This window comes from Mobula birostris, chromosome 15, assembly GCF_030028105.1.
Source record: "Mobula birostris isolate sMobBir1 chromosome 15, sMobBir1.hap1, whole genome shotgun sequence".
Classification (NCBI taxonomy): Eukaryota; Metazoa; Chordata; class Chondrichthyes; order Myliobatiformes; family Myliobatidae; genus Mobula; species Mobula birostris.
The window spans coordinates 83,611,405-83,626,879 of NC_092384.1; the positions used below are offsets into that span (position 1 = coordinate 83,611,405).

The 15,475-nt window shown below is 45.2% G+C and overlaps 2 protein-coding genes across 4 annotated transcripts in view; one reads left to right on the forward strand and one right to left on the reverse strand.

The window, feature by feature from the left end:
* Window positions 1–7,314, forward strand: part of LOC140210768 (Fanconi anemia core complex-associated protein 24-like) — a 100,292-nt gene extending 92,978 nt beyond the window's left edge. For all 3 annotated transcript variants that reach the window (XM_072280021.1, XM_072280019.1, XM_072280020.1), the window contains one exon: window positions 279–7,314. In XM_072280021.1, coding sequence (XP_072136122.1) covers window positions 279–527 — 249 coding nt within the window. In that variant the 3' untranslated portion in view covers window positions 528–7,314. The remainder of the gene's footprint in view (window positions 1–278) is intronic.
* A 2,284-nt stretch (window positions 7,315–9,598) lies between these two features.
* rhpn2 (rhophilin, Rho GTPase binding protein 2) overlaps window positions 9,599–15,475 on the reverse strand; it is a 62,176-nt gene continuing 56,299 nt past the window's right edge. Inside the window, exon 15 of the mRNA XM_072280015.1 lies at window positions 9,599–11,142. Coding sequence (XP_072136116.1) covers window positions 10,906–11,142 — 237 coding nt within the window. The 3' untranslated portion in view covers window positions 9,599–10,905. The remainder of the gene's footprint in view (window positions 11,143–15,475) is intronic.

Sequence of the window (15,475 nt, forward strand, 5' to 3'; positions counted from 1 at the left end):
TTCCATCTTCCTCATTCATGTGTCTATCTGAACGTCCTTTAAATATCCCCAATGCTTCTGCCTTCACCAGCACCCCAGACCACACATTTCAGGCACCTGCCATTCTATGTATAAGTAAATAAATACAAACAAGCTTGCTCCTCACATCTCATTTGGTTGTGTGGTACAGTTCCCTCACCTGAAGCTCCAAGAACTGCAGGGCACCCCAGTCAGCATAAGGGTCTGTGTGTGGAACAGGCTGATGTTGGAGGGTGAGCTCACCCCGACTCTCTCTGCAGGTACACGAGGAGGGTCGGGACCGGGACCACAATCCATTTCTGCGCCACAGCCGCTCTGTTTTGTCTGACACTGGGATCCTTGCCTCCGTCCAGAAGATCCCTGGAGTAGGGAAGGTGAAAGCCATGAATCTGCTCTGTCGGTTCCCCAGTATCCAGCAGCTCAGTGCTGCTACACAAGAGGAGCTGGAACCGGTGACAGGACCAGCTGTAGCTCAGCAGATCACGGAGTTCTTTTCACCAGTCCCCTGAGAAAGCATGTCCCAGCAGCCAAATCATGTCGCTTTACCACAGTTACAAAGGTGCAGGGCACGGGAAACCACCTCCTCCATATGGAGCTGTCTGATCCAGCTTTTCCCCACTGCTTGGTGTCTCATGATCAATCCACCAGATCCTCGACACGTGTACGCATCGGCTGTGGCTCCACCGCAGCCACACGCGCAGGATGCAAGAACCTCTCTCCTCTATACGGGGTTGTTAGCTCTAAGCTTACCCCGCCGCTTGGTGTCTTGTGGACAACTTGCCAGATTCTCAACACATGTACGCACCAGCTGGGGCTTCACCACAGCGACACACCTTCTCTATATGGGGCCATCTGCTCCAACCTTACCCCACCGCTTGGTGTCTCGTGAACTTCTCACCAAGCTTCTGACACAGGCATGCACCAGCTGACAACTATGTGACTTTGCTGTAGCTACACAGACACAGGGAACAGGAATCTCTACCTCCATACAGGGTTGTGTCTACTCCACTGATATTTTGTGAACTCCTCGCCACTCCCCTGAAAAGGCACAAACCAGCTGTCTGACAGATACTCAAACACGTGGCTCCACTGAAGCTACAGAGACACAGGGATCGGAAACCTCTACCTCCATCTCCATAAGGGGCCGTCTGCTCCAACCTTGCCCCACTGTTTGGTGTAGTGTGAACTTCTCACTACCCCCCTGACACAGGCACACACCAGCTGTGGCTTCAGCATAACTCCACAGGAGTGAGGCAAAGGGACCTCTACCTCCATACAGGGGTGCCTGCTCTGCCCTTACCCCACTCTGCTTGGTGTAGTGTGAACTTGTGCTGTTTCAGTTGTTGGGGGGTTGGGCAGTGTGACTGCGGGGGCACCTCGAATGTCCCTCACTCCCCAAGCAACACTCCCCACAGTGTGACTGCGGGGCACCACGATTGTCTCTCACATCCAGTGAGCAACACTCCCCACAGTGTGACTGCGGGGCACCACGATTGTCCTTCACGTCCAGTGAGCAACACTCCCCACAGTGTGACTGCGGGGCACCACGATTGTCCTTCACGTCCAGTGAGCAACACTCCCCACAGTGTGACTGCCGGGGCACCTCGAATGTCCCTCACGTCCAGTGAGCAACACTCCCCACAGTGTGACTGCGGGGCACCACGATTGTCCCTCACGTCCAGTGAGTGGCACTCCTCACTTGGGTTCAGATCCCGCTGCCCTGTGGCGCCATGTCAGAGATGTGCAGGTGGGGAGGGGTGAGAGATCTGTTCCTGTTGCACGTCTAGCTCTGCTGTGGCCACTGAAGGGGGTGGGGGGCGGTGCTGGAGCTGGACGCGTGCTGCCGGATTCCGCACTGGGTTGGAGACTGGTCCCTCCCGTCGGTATTCACTTGGTAGGAGACAAGTCGCACTACATGATATGAGAAAGTGTTCTTGCAGAAACGAGGCTCCAGGATACCATCCATGCACCATCAATCTAAAGGCTGTGACACTCAGGGACTTGAGCTATGTTATTTTTTAAATTTTTTTGGTAAATGTTTTTCTGCTTTCATAATTGTGTGTGCTGTGTGTCTGTTGGTTCTGTGTTTTGTACTTTAGCCCCAGTGGAATGCTTTTTCATTTAGCTGTATTCAGGGGTATGGTTGAATGACAATTAAACAAACTTGAAATACAGAAGCTCAGAATGGGCTGTGTACTGGGAGCTGGCACTGCATTTGTACATAGACCTACTTCTGCCTCCTGGAATTTGGGACTCTGGGCCAAATTAGGATGCAGCTTTGGTGTGAGGGGACTGCAGGGTTGCGGGGGGAGGGGGAGGAATTCTGGCCAAGATGCTGGTAGGGTGTTGAGATGTAACCCTGTCTCCTCCCCAGCTAGTCTCATGGCACTGAAAAGACTGGATACAGTCTGTCTGGGGATGAGTACAGAAAGGACACATGGTAACGTGATGACCAGCTCGGCACACCACAGCCCTGTGATAGGGGAGCTCCTCAGATATAGTCTGTCAAATAACTATGAACTTGGATCCCAAGATCTCACTGCTGAGCAACACTGTTAAGGTTCTTGCCTTTAATTGTGTACTGTCTCTTTGCATTTGCCCTACCAAAGCACAACATCTCATATTTATCTAGGTCAAGCTCCATTTGCCTTTTCTGTGCCCATATCCACAACTGATCTATATTGTGCTGTATTCTTTGCCAGTCTTCTACACTATCCACAACTCCACCAATTTTGGTGTCATCTGAAAACTTACTAATAAACCCCTCTACATTTTCTTTCAGGCCTGTAAGGCCACAAGACAAAGGAACAGAATTACACCATTCAGCCCATTGAGTCTACTCTGCCATTCCATCAAGGCTGATTCCAGATCCCACTCAACCCCATACACCTGCCTTCTCACCATGTCCTTTGATGCCCTGACTGATCAGGAAATGATCAACTTCCATCTTAAATATACCCACAGACTTCGCCTCCACCACAGTCAGTGGCAGAATATTCTACAGATTAACTACTCAGGCTAAAAAAATTCCTTTTACCTCTGTTCAAAAGGGTCACCCCTCAATTTTGAGGCTGTGCCCTCTAGTTCTGGATACACCCACCATAGGAAACATCCTCTCCACATCCACCCTATCTAGTCCTTTCAACATTCGGTAGTTTTCAATGAGATTCCCACCCATTCTTCTAAATTCTAGTGAGTTCAGGCCCAAAACTGCCAAACGCTCATTTGTTAACACTTTCATTCCCAGAATCATCCTTGTGAACCTCCTCTAGACTCTCTCCAATGACAACATATCCTTTCTGAGATATGGAGCCCAAAATTGTTGACAGTACTCCAAGTGCAGCCTGACTAGTGTCTTATAAAGCCTCAGCATTGACTCCTATTGAAAGAAATGCTAATATTGTATTTGCCTTCTTTACCACAGACTCAATCTGTAAATTAACCTTCTGGGAGTCTTGCACGAGGACTCCTAAGTCTCTTCACACCTCAGATATTTGAAACTTCTCCCCATTTAGATAATAGTCTGCACTAGTGTTCTTTTTATGAAAATGCATTAGTACACATTTCCCAACACTGTATTCCATCTGCCACTTTTTTGTCCATTCTTCCAATTTGTCTAAGTCCTGCTGCAATCACATTGCTTCCTCAGCCCTACCTACCCCTCTACCTATCTTCGTTTCATCCACAAATTTTGCCACAAAGCCAGCAATTCCATTATCTAAATCACTGACAAACAATGTGAAAAACAGCAGTCCCAATACTGACCCCTGAGGAACACCACTAGTCACTGGAAGCCAACTGGAAAAGGCCTTATGTGTGGCGCTTTATCAAATGCCTTCTGAAAATCCTTGAAAATGACATCCACTGCCTCTCTTTTGTCCACCCTGCTTGTTACTTCCTCAAACAGATTTGTCAGTGTTACGAGACCACAGGTTTTGTTCACTGTGGACTGTCACTTTAAGAGACACCTGGTTGAGGTGGGACTATGATATCAGTATGACAGACTGCTGAGATTTTCAGTGTGTTGTAAGGACAGAGAGACAGGCTGTGGGAACTTCAGCTTGTCACTGCTATGGTTTGGTCACGCGACAGTGAGAGTAGGAATGCGATGAGGTGGAGGATAAATGCGTAGCTGAGGGATTGGGGCAGGGATTCAAGTTTTTGGATCATTGGGACCTCTTTTGGCGCAGGCGTGACCTGTACAAAAAGGACGGGTTACACTTGAATCCTAGGGGGACCAATATCCTGGCAGGGAGATTAGCGAGGGCTACTGAGGTGACTTTAATCTAGAATGGTTGGGGGGTGGGAATCAAATTAAAAGGCTAGGCGTGAGGAGGTTAGTTCACAACAGGGGGATGGGAACCAGTGCAGAGAGACAGGGGGGTGTAAAGTGAGGGTAGAAGCAAAAAGTACTAAGGAGAAGATTAAAAGTGGCAGGCCGACAAATCCAGGGCAAGCATTAAAAAGGGCCACTTTTCAACATAATTGTATAAGGGCTAAGAGAGTTGTAAAAGAGCGCCTGAAGGCTTTGTGTGTCAATGCAAGGAGCATTCGTAATAAGGTGGATGAATTAAAAGTGCAGATTGTTATTAATGATTATGATATAGTTGGGATCACAGAGACATGGCTCCAGGGTGACCAAGGATGGGAGCTCAACGTTCAGGGATATTCAATATTCAGGAGGGATAGACATGAAGGGAGGGGAGGTGGGGTGGCGTTGCTGGTTAAAGAAGAGACTAACGCAATAGAAAGGAAGGACATAAGACGGGAAGATGTGGAATCGATATGGGTAGAGCTGCATAACACTAAGGGGCAGAAGACGCTGGTGGGAGTTGTGTACGGGCCACCTAACAGTAGTAGTGAGGTCGGAGATGGTATTAAACAGGAAATTAGAAATGTGTGCAATAAAGGAACAGCAGTTATAATGGGTGTCTTCAATCTACATGTAGATTGGGTGAACCAAATTGGTAAAGGTGCTGAGGAAGAGGATTTCTTGGAATGTATGCGGGATGGTTTTTTGAACCAACATGTCAAGGAACCAACTAGAGAGCAGGCTATTCTGGACTGGGTTTTGAGCAATGAGGAAGGGTTAATTAGCAATCTTGTCGTGAGAGGCCCTTTGGGTAAGAGTGACCATAATATGGTGGAATTCTTCATTAAGATGGAGAGTGACATAGTTAATTCAGAAACAAAAGTTCTGAACTTAAAGAGGGGTAACTTTGAAGGTATGAGACGTGAATTAGCTAAGATAGACTGGCAAATGACACTTAAAGGATTGACAGTGGATATGCAATGGCAAGCATTTAAAGGTTGCATGGATGAACTACAACAATTGTTCATCCCAGTTTGGCAAAAGAATAAATCAAGGAAGGTAGTGCACCCGTGGCTGACGAGAAATTAGGGATAGTATCAATTCCAAAGAAGCAGCATACAAATTAGCCAGAGAAAGTGGATCACCTGAGGACTGGGAGAAATTCAGAGTTCAGCAGAGGAGGACAAAGGGCTTAATTAGGAAGGGGAAAAAAGATTATGAGAGAAAACTGGCAGGGAACATAAAAACTGACTGTAAAAGCTTTTATAGGTATGTAAAAAGGAAAAGACTGGTAAAGACAAATGTAGGTCCCCTACAGACAGAAACAGGTGAATTGATTATGGGGAGCAAGGACATGGCAGACCAATTGAATAATTACTTTGGTTCTGTCTTCACGAAGGAGGACATAAATAATCTTCCAGAAATAGTAGGGGACAGAGGGTCCAGTGAGATGGAGGAACTGAGCGAAATACTTGTTAGTAGGGAAGTGGTGGTAGGTAAATTGAAGGGATTGAAGGCAGATAAATCCCCAGGGCCAGATGGTCTGTATCCCAGAGTGCTTAAGGAAGTAGACCAAGAAATAGTGGATGCATTAGTGATAATTTTTCAAAACTCGTTAGATTCTGGACTAGTTCCTCAGGATTGGAGGGTGGCTAATGTAACCCCACTTTTTAAAAAAGGAGGGAGAGAGAAACCGGGGAATTATAGACCGGTTAGCCTAACATCGGTGGTGGGGAAACTGCTGGAGTCAGTTATCAAAGATGTGATAACAGCACATTTGGAAAGCGGTGAAATCATCGGACAAAGTCAGCATGGATTTGTGAAAGGAAAATCATGTCTGACGAATCTCCTTGAATTTTTTGAGGATGCAACTAGTAGAGTGGATAGGGGAGAACCAGTGGATGTGGTATATTTGGATTTTCAGAAGGCTTTTGACAAGATCCCACACAGGAGATTAGTGTGCAAACTTAAAGCACATGGTATTGGGGGTAAGGTATTGATGTGGATGGAGAATTGGTTAGCAGACAGGAAGCAAAGAGTGGGAATAAACGGGACCTTTTCAGAATGGCAGGCGGTGACTAGTGGGGTACCGCAAGGCTCAGTGCTGGGACCCCAGTTGTTTACAGTATATATTAATGACTTGGATGAGGGAATTAAATGCAGCATCTCCAAGTTTGTGGATGACATGAAGCTGGGTGGCAGTGTTAGCTGTGAGGAGGATGCTAAGAGGATGCAGAGTGACTTGGATAGGTTGGGTGAGTGGGCGAATTCATGGCAGATGCAATTTAATGTGGATAAATGTGAAGTTATCCACTTTGGTGGCAAAAACAGGAAAACAGATTATTATCTGAATGGTGGCCGATTAGGAAAAGGGGAGGTGCAACGAGACCTGGGTGTCATTATACACCAGTCATTGAAAGTGGGCATGCAGGTACAGCAGGCGGTGAAAAAGGCGAATGGTATGCTGGCATTTATAGGGAGAGGATTTGAGTACAGGAGTAGGGAGGTACTACTGCAGTTGTACAAGGCCTTGGTGAGACCACACCTGGAGTATTGTGTGCAGTTTTGGTCCCCTAATCTGAGGAAAGACATCCTTGCCATAGAGGGAGTACAAAGAAGGTTCACCAGATTGATTCCTGGGATGGCAGGACTTTCATATGAAGAAAGACTGGATGAACTGGGCTTGTACTCATTGGAATTTAGAAGATTGAGGGGGGATCTGATTGAAACGTATAAAATCCTAAAGGGATTGGACAGGCTAGATGCAGGAAGATTGTTCCCGATGTTGGGGAAGTCCAGAACAAGGGGTCACAGTTTGAGGATAAAGGGGAAGCCTTTTAGGACCGAGATTAGGAAAAACTTCTTCACTCAGAGAGTGGTGAATCTGTGGAATTCTCTGCCACAGGAAGCAGTTGAGACCAGTACATTGGCTATATTTAAGAGGGAGTTAGATATGACCCTTGTGGCTACGGGGATCAGGGGGTATGGAGGGAAGGCTGGGGCGGGGTTCTGAGTTCGATGATCAGCCATGATAATAAATGGCGGTGCAGGCTCGAAGGGCCGAATGGCCTACTCCTGCACCTATTTTCTATGAACTCTCCTATGCCCGAAAGATTGGGGTGATCATCAGCACACAGTCCACAACGGATGTGTGACTGTCACTTTGTATAATCTATATGTATGGATTTGTGGGAGTACCCTGTGGTATCACTTTTGTTGGCCCTTACCTGGAATCGAGGTGTTTTGTTGTAAACACTTGAAGACGATATTCCTGTGACTGTCACCTAGTGATATTTCTAAGTGGATTTCAGAACGACTCAACTGATAAGATCTTCGGCGACTGTTATTTCGTTTACCCAGCGTGGAACCTGTGGAATTCTTTGTAATTGCCTTCTCTCTACACTTTCGTGTGGATTTTTCGTGTGGCATAATTTACATATTACTATTTAATCATTTATGGTTTTATTACTATTTATTACCTATGGTGCAACTGTAACAAAAACCAATTTCCCCCAGGATCAATAAAGTATGACTGTGACTATGACTATGGCTATTAACGATTCTCTCCCCTCACACGTATTCTGTGGATTACTGAACTTTTTTACTTTACCATCTTAAGACTTTAAGCATTGTTTCCCAAGCTTGATAGTTTGGGAGCTATATGTACACATGTATACATGCATAACACTGTTAACTTGTTTATTTCATTTAATCTTTCATATTTGGAGTAGATACTAATAAAGATAATGGTTTTAACATCAAAAACCAGACTCCATTTGTGATCTATTGCTGCTGGTACGTAACATCAGGCAAGATTTTCCTTTACAGAAACATGCTGACTTACTTTATCATTAGTCTCCAAGTACCTTGAAACTTTATCGTTAATAGTAGACTCCAACACTTTCCCAACCACTGAGGTTAGACTAACTGGCCTATAATTTCCTGTCTTTTGCTTTCCTCCTTTCTTAAAGAGTGGATTGACATTTTCAATCTTTCAGTCCTCTGGGACCATGCCAGAATCTTGAAAGATCACAACCATTGCATCAGTTATCTCTTTGGCAACTTCTCAGGACTCTGGGATGTAGAGATTAGGAACAGTAAAGGGAAAAAAAAAATCACTAGTGGGAGTTGTCTATTGGCCACCAAATACTAAAATTATAGTGGCACAGGCAATAGAGAAATATCTGAGGCATGTGAGTATGGAACAGCAGTTATCGTGGGGGACTTTAACTTACACATAGACTGGGTGAATCAAGTTAGTCAAGGCAGTCTTGAGGAGGACTCCATAGAATGCATCCATGATGTTACTGAACCTACAAGGGAACGTGCTATCTTAGATCTGGTCCTGTGCAATGAGATGGGTAAAATTAATGATCTTATAGTTAGGGATCCTTTTGGAATGTGTGATCACAGTATGACTGAGTTTCTCATACAAATGGAGGGTGCAATAGTTCGATCTAAAACCAGTGTACTGTGTCTAAACAATGGAGACTACAACGGGATGAGGGAGGATTTGTTTGTGTAGACTGGACTGGGAACACAGGAACAGCAGAAGACTTTCAAGTTGATTTTTCATGGTGCTCAACAAAAGTATATTCCAGTTAAAAGCAAGGACAGTAGGGTGGGGAGAGCCAGCCTCGGATAACTAAGGAAATAAAAGAAGGCATCAAACTAAAGGCTCATGCGTACAAAGTCACTAAGAGCAGTGGGAAACTGGAAGATTGAGAAAACTTTAAAAAGTAACAAAGAACCACGAAGCAAGAAATAAAGAAAGCTTGATTAGGAAAATAAACTAGCACAAAATATAGAAAACGTAGTAAAAGTTTTTACAATTATATAAAGCGGAAAAGGGTGGCCGAAGTGTACACAGGTCCCTTGGAAGACGAGAAGGGGGAATTGATATTGTCCCTGATTAGTTGTGCAACTCTGCCCCTCACCCCATGGGACTGGTCCTGTGGAGGGGGGGAGCTGGGGGCTCCTCGGAGATAGTCAGCACATGTCCAGCAGAGTTTGAGGTCTGAAATTACTGAGTACTCGGATCAGATGAAACAAACATTTTGCTGGGAAAGGCCAGGAGAGTTTATCACCCAGAACCTCCCAGCCTACCCAATCAGAGGGACAGGCTAATTACAACCAAACTTACCCCCTCCCATCTCCCCTCAGTCAGCAAGAGTCCATCACCCTCCCCAGCACAGCCAACCAGGGTCTCTACCTAGTTGATTCTAACAAGTGTGACACTCCTCTGGTTCAATAAACATGAGACACAGGCAGATTTACATGTGCTTTTAATTCCTGCACAAATAGAAACACATTACAGATAATCACAGAAGGGCGACTACATTGTTTTAAGCAGCTCCAGTGGTAACAAATCACCTGTTTGTAGGCAGGCGAGGGTTCTATTCTCTCTTAGAATGAGAAAGGGACATCACTCAAACAGACATCGCCTTGTGGTCAAGGGTCACCTGTGCTACAGAAGGCTGAGGAGGCCAAGTTATTGAGTATACTCAAAGCAGAGATTGATGAGTTGCTGATTAGTCAGAGTGTCAAAGCTCACAGGGAGAAGGCAGGAGAATGGGATTGAAAGAGATAATAAAATGGTGGAGCAGACAGGATGGGCCAAATGACCTAATTCTGCTCCTTTGTCTTAACACCTAAGGGTCAGAGGGCTCTATTTTGATCTCGGGTTGGCATCAGTGAACTTTGGTTCCAGTTTCTCATGTCAGGTGCAGGACTGGGAGAATGTAAAGTGCTCATCACAAACATGGGGATTGAGGAATTGTAAATAGCAAAGCATGAACAGCAGAAAGACTTCATTTACAGCCGCACCCACGCAAACCCCGGTGAATGATTTATACTGGAAAAATAAAACTTGCCATATAAAGTTGCTTCATTTATAAAAATCATTCTCTAGTTATAGGATTTTCTTATTTCTAGTCTATTTGTTAAATTAAGACAATTTCCATTTGAGTATCAAACAGTAATATTTTAAATCTACGCTGTAGACATCGATCATCTAAGTGTATAGAGACGAGCTGGTTTCCACTCGACCCAAATCTGGCCATTAATAGCCACAGATTGTGAGGAGAGTTTCATGTAGGCACCATACATTGACCCCGCCTCTGTTCTCACCGGTTCCCCAGACAAGGTGGGGAAGCCCACCATGCTCAAACAGCAGCCGAACCAAGCCAATGGAGACTGCATGGCACCTGTTCTCAACAGCTTCTTGATTAGTCAGGGCTCGAAAGGTTATGGAGAGAAGGCAGGGGAATGGGGTTGAGAGGGATGATATATCAGTCATGATGAGCAGAGCAGACTCAGTGGGCTGAATGGCCTAATTCTGCTCCCATACCTTCAGACGTGAACTGTAAAACCATGTGTTGTGGAGTGAGGCCAAGGAGAAATACCTGGGGGCCGCACACACATCTGAATGTCAGACATCCCGTGAGAGAGGCTCAGAGGTGACTGAGTCACCAAACTCACGATTCAAGAGTTGTTCAGGTTATGACTGTTGGTTGGGTGAGAGCTGGATCAGGCGACGAGTGTCTCTGCACCAAGTCGTGATGATGGACGGTCAGTCAGAAAAGGGAGCTTTCATTGGGGAGATTGCCTCCAGAGAAAGACTTGAATCCAGTGTCCATGGCCAAGTGAAGGTGGACCGTGCTCGAAGCCTTCTTTCTGTTCTTGCTCCCCCAGCTCAGAAATGACAGCTTCTTTGAGACTTTCTTGTTTTCACTGTTCTTCCCCTCATCAAGGGCCCAGCAGGACAGGGAGTAGGCTTTGGACAACCCACTGCTGAATGTGGCACACTTGGGCTGCAATCAAATATCAACCAAAACACATCAAGACATGTGAAAACACCATCTGTGTGTGAGATCATGGACCTGCTAAACCAGCCCCACTGGCTAAACCCCAGGAAGGGTCCAGGTGCTCAACAACATAAACACAAAAGATTCTGAAGATTATGGAAATACTGAGCAACACAAAACAAATACCAAGCAACACGAAAAGCAGCAGGTCAGGCAGCATCTATGGGGAGTAAACAGTCAACAATTTGGGCTGAGACCCTTCATCGGGACTGGAAAGGAAAGGGACAGAAGCCAAAATAAGAAGGTTATGGAGGGAAGGAGCTCAAGCTGTAGGGGAGATGTGAACCCAGGTGTAGGGGAGGAAGTGTACTGACATGGATAGTGGATTGGTTAACCAATAGAAGGCAGAGAGTTGGTATAAATGGGTGTTTCTCCGGCTGGCAGTCAGTGGTGAGTGGGGTGCCGCAGGGGTCGGTGCTGGGCCCGCAGCTGTTTACCATTTACATTGATGATTTGGAAGAGGGGACTGACTGTGAAGAAGATTTACTGATGACACTAAACTGAGTGGAAAAGCAAATTGTACAGAGGATGTAGAGAGTCTGCAGAGGGATATAGGTAGGTTAAGTGAGTGGGCCAAGGTCTGGCAGATGGAATACAACGTTGGTAAATGCGAGATCATCCACTTTGGAAGGAATAATAGAAGAGCAGATTATTATTTAAACGGTGAAAGATTGCAGCATGCTGTTGTGCAGAGGGACTTGGGAGTGCTTGTGCATGAATCACAAAGGGTTGGCTTGCAGGTACAACAGGTTATTAAGAAGGCAAATAGAATAACCATATAACAATTACAGCACGGAAACAGGCCATCTCGGCCCTTTTAGTCCGTGCCGAACTCTTACTCTCACCTAGTCCCACCAACCTGCACTCAGCCCATAACCCTCCATTCCTTTCCTGTCCATATAGCTGTCCAATTTCACTTTAAATGACAACATCGAACCTGCCTCAACCACTTCTGCTGGAAGCTCGTTCCACACAGCTACCACTCTCTGAGTAAAGAAGTTCCCTCTCATGTTACCCCTAAACTTTTGCCCTTTAACTCTCAAATCGTGTCCTCTTGTTTGAATCTCCCCCACTCTCAATGGAAAAAGCCTATCCCCCTCATAATTTTAAACACCTCTATCAAGTTCCCCCCTCAACCTCCTACGTTCCAAAGAATAAAGACCCAACTTGTTCAACCTTTCTCTGTAACTTAGGAGATGAAACCCAGGTAACATTCTAGTAAATCTATGTACTCTCTGAATTTTGTTGACATTTTTCCTATAATTCGGCGACCAGAACTGTACACAATATTCCAAATTTGGCCTTACCAATGCCTTGTACAATTTCAATATTACATCCCAACTCCTTACTCAATGCTCTGAGTTATAGAGGCCAACATACCAAAAGCTTTCTTCACCACCCTATCCACATGAGATTCCATCTTCAGGGAACTATGTACCATTATTCCTAGATCCCCCGTTCTATTGCATTCTTCAATGCCCTACCATTTACCATGTATGTCCTATTTTGATTAGTCCTACCAAAACGTAGCTCCTCACATTTATCAGCATTAACCTCCATCTGCCATCTTTCAGCCCACTCTTCTAACTAGCCTAAATCTCTCTGCAAGCTTTGAAAATCTACTTCATTATCCACAACTCCACCTATCTTAGTATTATCTGCATACTTACTCCTCCAATTTACCATCTCATCATCTAGATCATTAATATCTATGACAAACAACATTGGACCCCGTACAGATCCCTGAGGCACACCACTACACACTGTCCTCCAAACTGACAAACAGTTATCCACCACTACTCTCTGGCGTCTCCCATCCAGCCACTGCTGAATCCATTTTACTACTTCTATATTAATACCTAACAATTGAACCTTCCTAACTAACCTTCTGTGTGGAACCTTGTCAAAGGCCAAACTGAAGTCCATATAGACAACATCCACCGCTTTACCCTTGTCAACTTTCCTAGTAACCTCTTCAAAAAATTCAATAAGATTTGTCAAACATGACCTTCCATGCACAAATCCATGTTGACTGTTCCTAATCAGACCCTGTCTATCCAGATAATTATATATACCATCTCTAAGAATACTTTCCATCAATTTACCCACCACTGACGTCAAATTCACAGGCCGATAATTGCTAGATTTACTCTTAGAACCCTTTTTAAACAATGGAACAACATGAGCAATACGCCAATCCTCCGGCACCATCCCCGTTTCTAATGACATTTGAAATATTTCTGTCAGAGCCCCTGCTATTTCCACACTAACTTCCCTCAAGGTCCTAGGGAATATCCTGTCAGGACCCGGAGACTTATCCACTTTTATGTTCCTTAAAAGCGCCAGTACTTCCTCTTCTTTAATCATCATAGTTTCCATAACTACCCTACTTGTTTCCCTTACCTTACACAATTCAATATGTGAATACTGAAGAAAAGAAATTGTTCAAAATCTCCCCCATCTCTTTTGGCTCCGCACATAGCCGTCCACTCTGATTCTCTAAGGGACCAATTTTATCCCTCACTGTCCTTTTGCTATTAATATAACTGTAGAAACCCTTTGGATTTATTTTCACCTTACTTGCCAAAGCAACCTCATATCTTCTTTAAAAACGCAAACAAAAGGAATTCTGCAGATGCTGGAAATTCAAGCAACACACATCAAAGTTGCTGGTGAATGCAGCAGGCCAGGCAGCATCTCTAGGAAGAGGTACAGTCGACGTTTCAGGCCGAGACCCTTCGTCAGGACTAACTGAAGGAAGAGTTAGTAAGAGATTTGAAAGTGGGAGGGGGAGGGGGAGATCCAAAATGACAGGAGAAGACAGGAGGGGGAGGGATGGAGCCACGAGCTGGACAGGTGATTGGCAAAGGGGATATGAAAGGATCATGGGACAGGAGGCCCAGGGAGAAGGAAAAAGTGGGGGGGGGGAACCCAGAGGATGGGCAAGGGGTATAGTCAGAGCGACGGAGAAAAAGGAGAGAGAGAGAAAGAATGTGTGTATAAAAATAAATAATGGATAGGGTACAAGGGGGAGGTGGGTCATTAACGGAAGTTAGAGAAGTCAATGTTCATGCCATCAGGTTGGAGGCTACCCAGACGGAATATAAGGTGTTGTTCCTCCAACCTGAGTGTGGCTTCATCTTTACAGTAGAGGAGGCCGTGTATAGACATGTCAGAATGGGAATGGGATGTGGAATTAAAATGTGTGGCCACTGGGAGATCCTGCTTTCTCTGGTGGACAGAGCGTAGGTGTTCAGCAAAGCGGTCTCCCAGTCTGTGTCGGGTCTCGCCAATATATAGAAAAATCTCAACCCTGGGTCCAGTCCTATCCTTCTCCATAATTATACTGAAACTAATGGTATTGTGATCACTAGACCTGAAGTGCTCCCCAACACCTACCTCCGTCACCTGACCTATCTCATTCCCTAACAGGAGATCCAACACTGCCCCTTCTCTAGTTGGTACCTCTATGTATTGCTGCAAAAAACTATCTTGCACACATTTTACAAACTCCAAACCATCCAGCCCTTTTACAGAATGAGTTTCCCAGTCTATGTGTAGAAAATTAAAATTTCGCACAATCACAACCTTGTGCTTACTACAAATATCTGCTATCTCCTTACAAATTTGCTCCTCCAATTCTCGCTCCCCGTTAGATGGTCTATAATACATCCCTATAAGCGTTACTATACCTTTCCCATTCCTCAATTCCACCCAAATGGCCTCCCTAGACGAGTCCTCTAATCTATCCTGCCAGAGCACCACTGTAATATTTTCTCTGACAAGCAATGCAACGCCTCTCCCTCTTGCCCCTCCTATTCTATCACACCTGAAGCAACGAAATCCAGGAATATTTAGTTGCCAATCACACCCCTCCTGCAACCACGTTTCACTAATAGCTACATCATATTTCTAGGTATCAATCCATGCTCTAAGCTCATCCACCTTTCTTACAATGCTCCTAGCATTAAAATAGATGCGTTTAAGAAACTCTCCACCTCTTACTCTCTGTTTATCCCTAATGGAGCAAACAACTTTGTTATCTTTTTCTTCCTTGTCCCCGACTTTTTCGGAATGTTGGCCTTCATTGCTAGAGGGATTGAATTCAAGAGCAGGGAGGTCATGCTGCAACTATACAGGGTACTGGTGAGGCCGCACCTGGAGTACTGTGTGCAGTTCTGGTCTCCATACTTGAGGAAGGATATACTGGCTTTGGAGGCGCTGCAGACGAGGTTCACCAGGTTGATTCCAGAGACAAAAGGGTTAACCTATGAGGAGA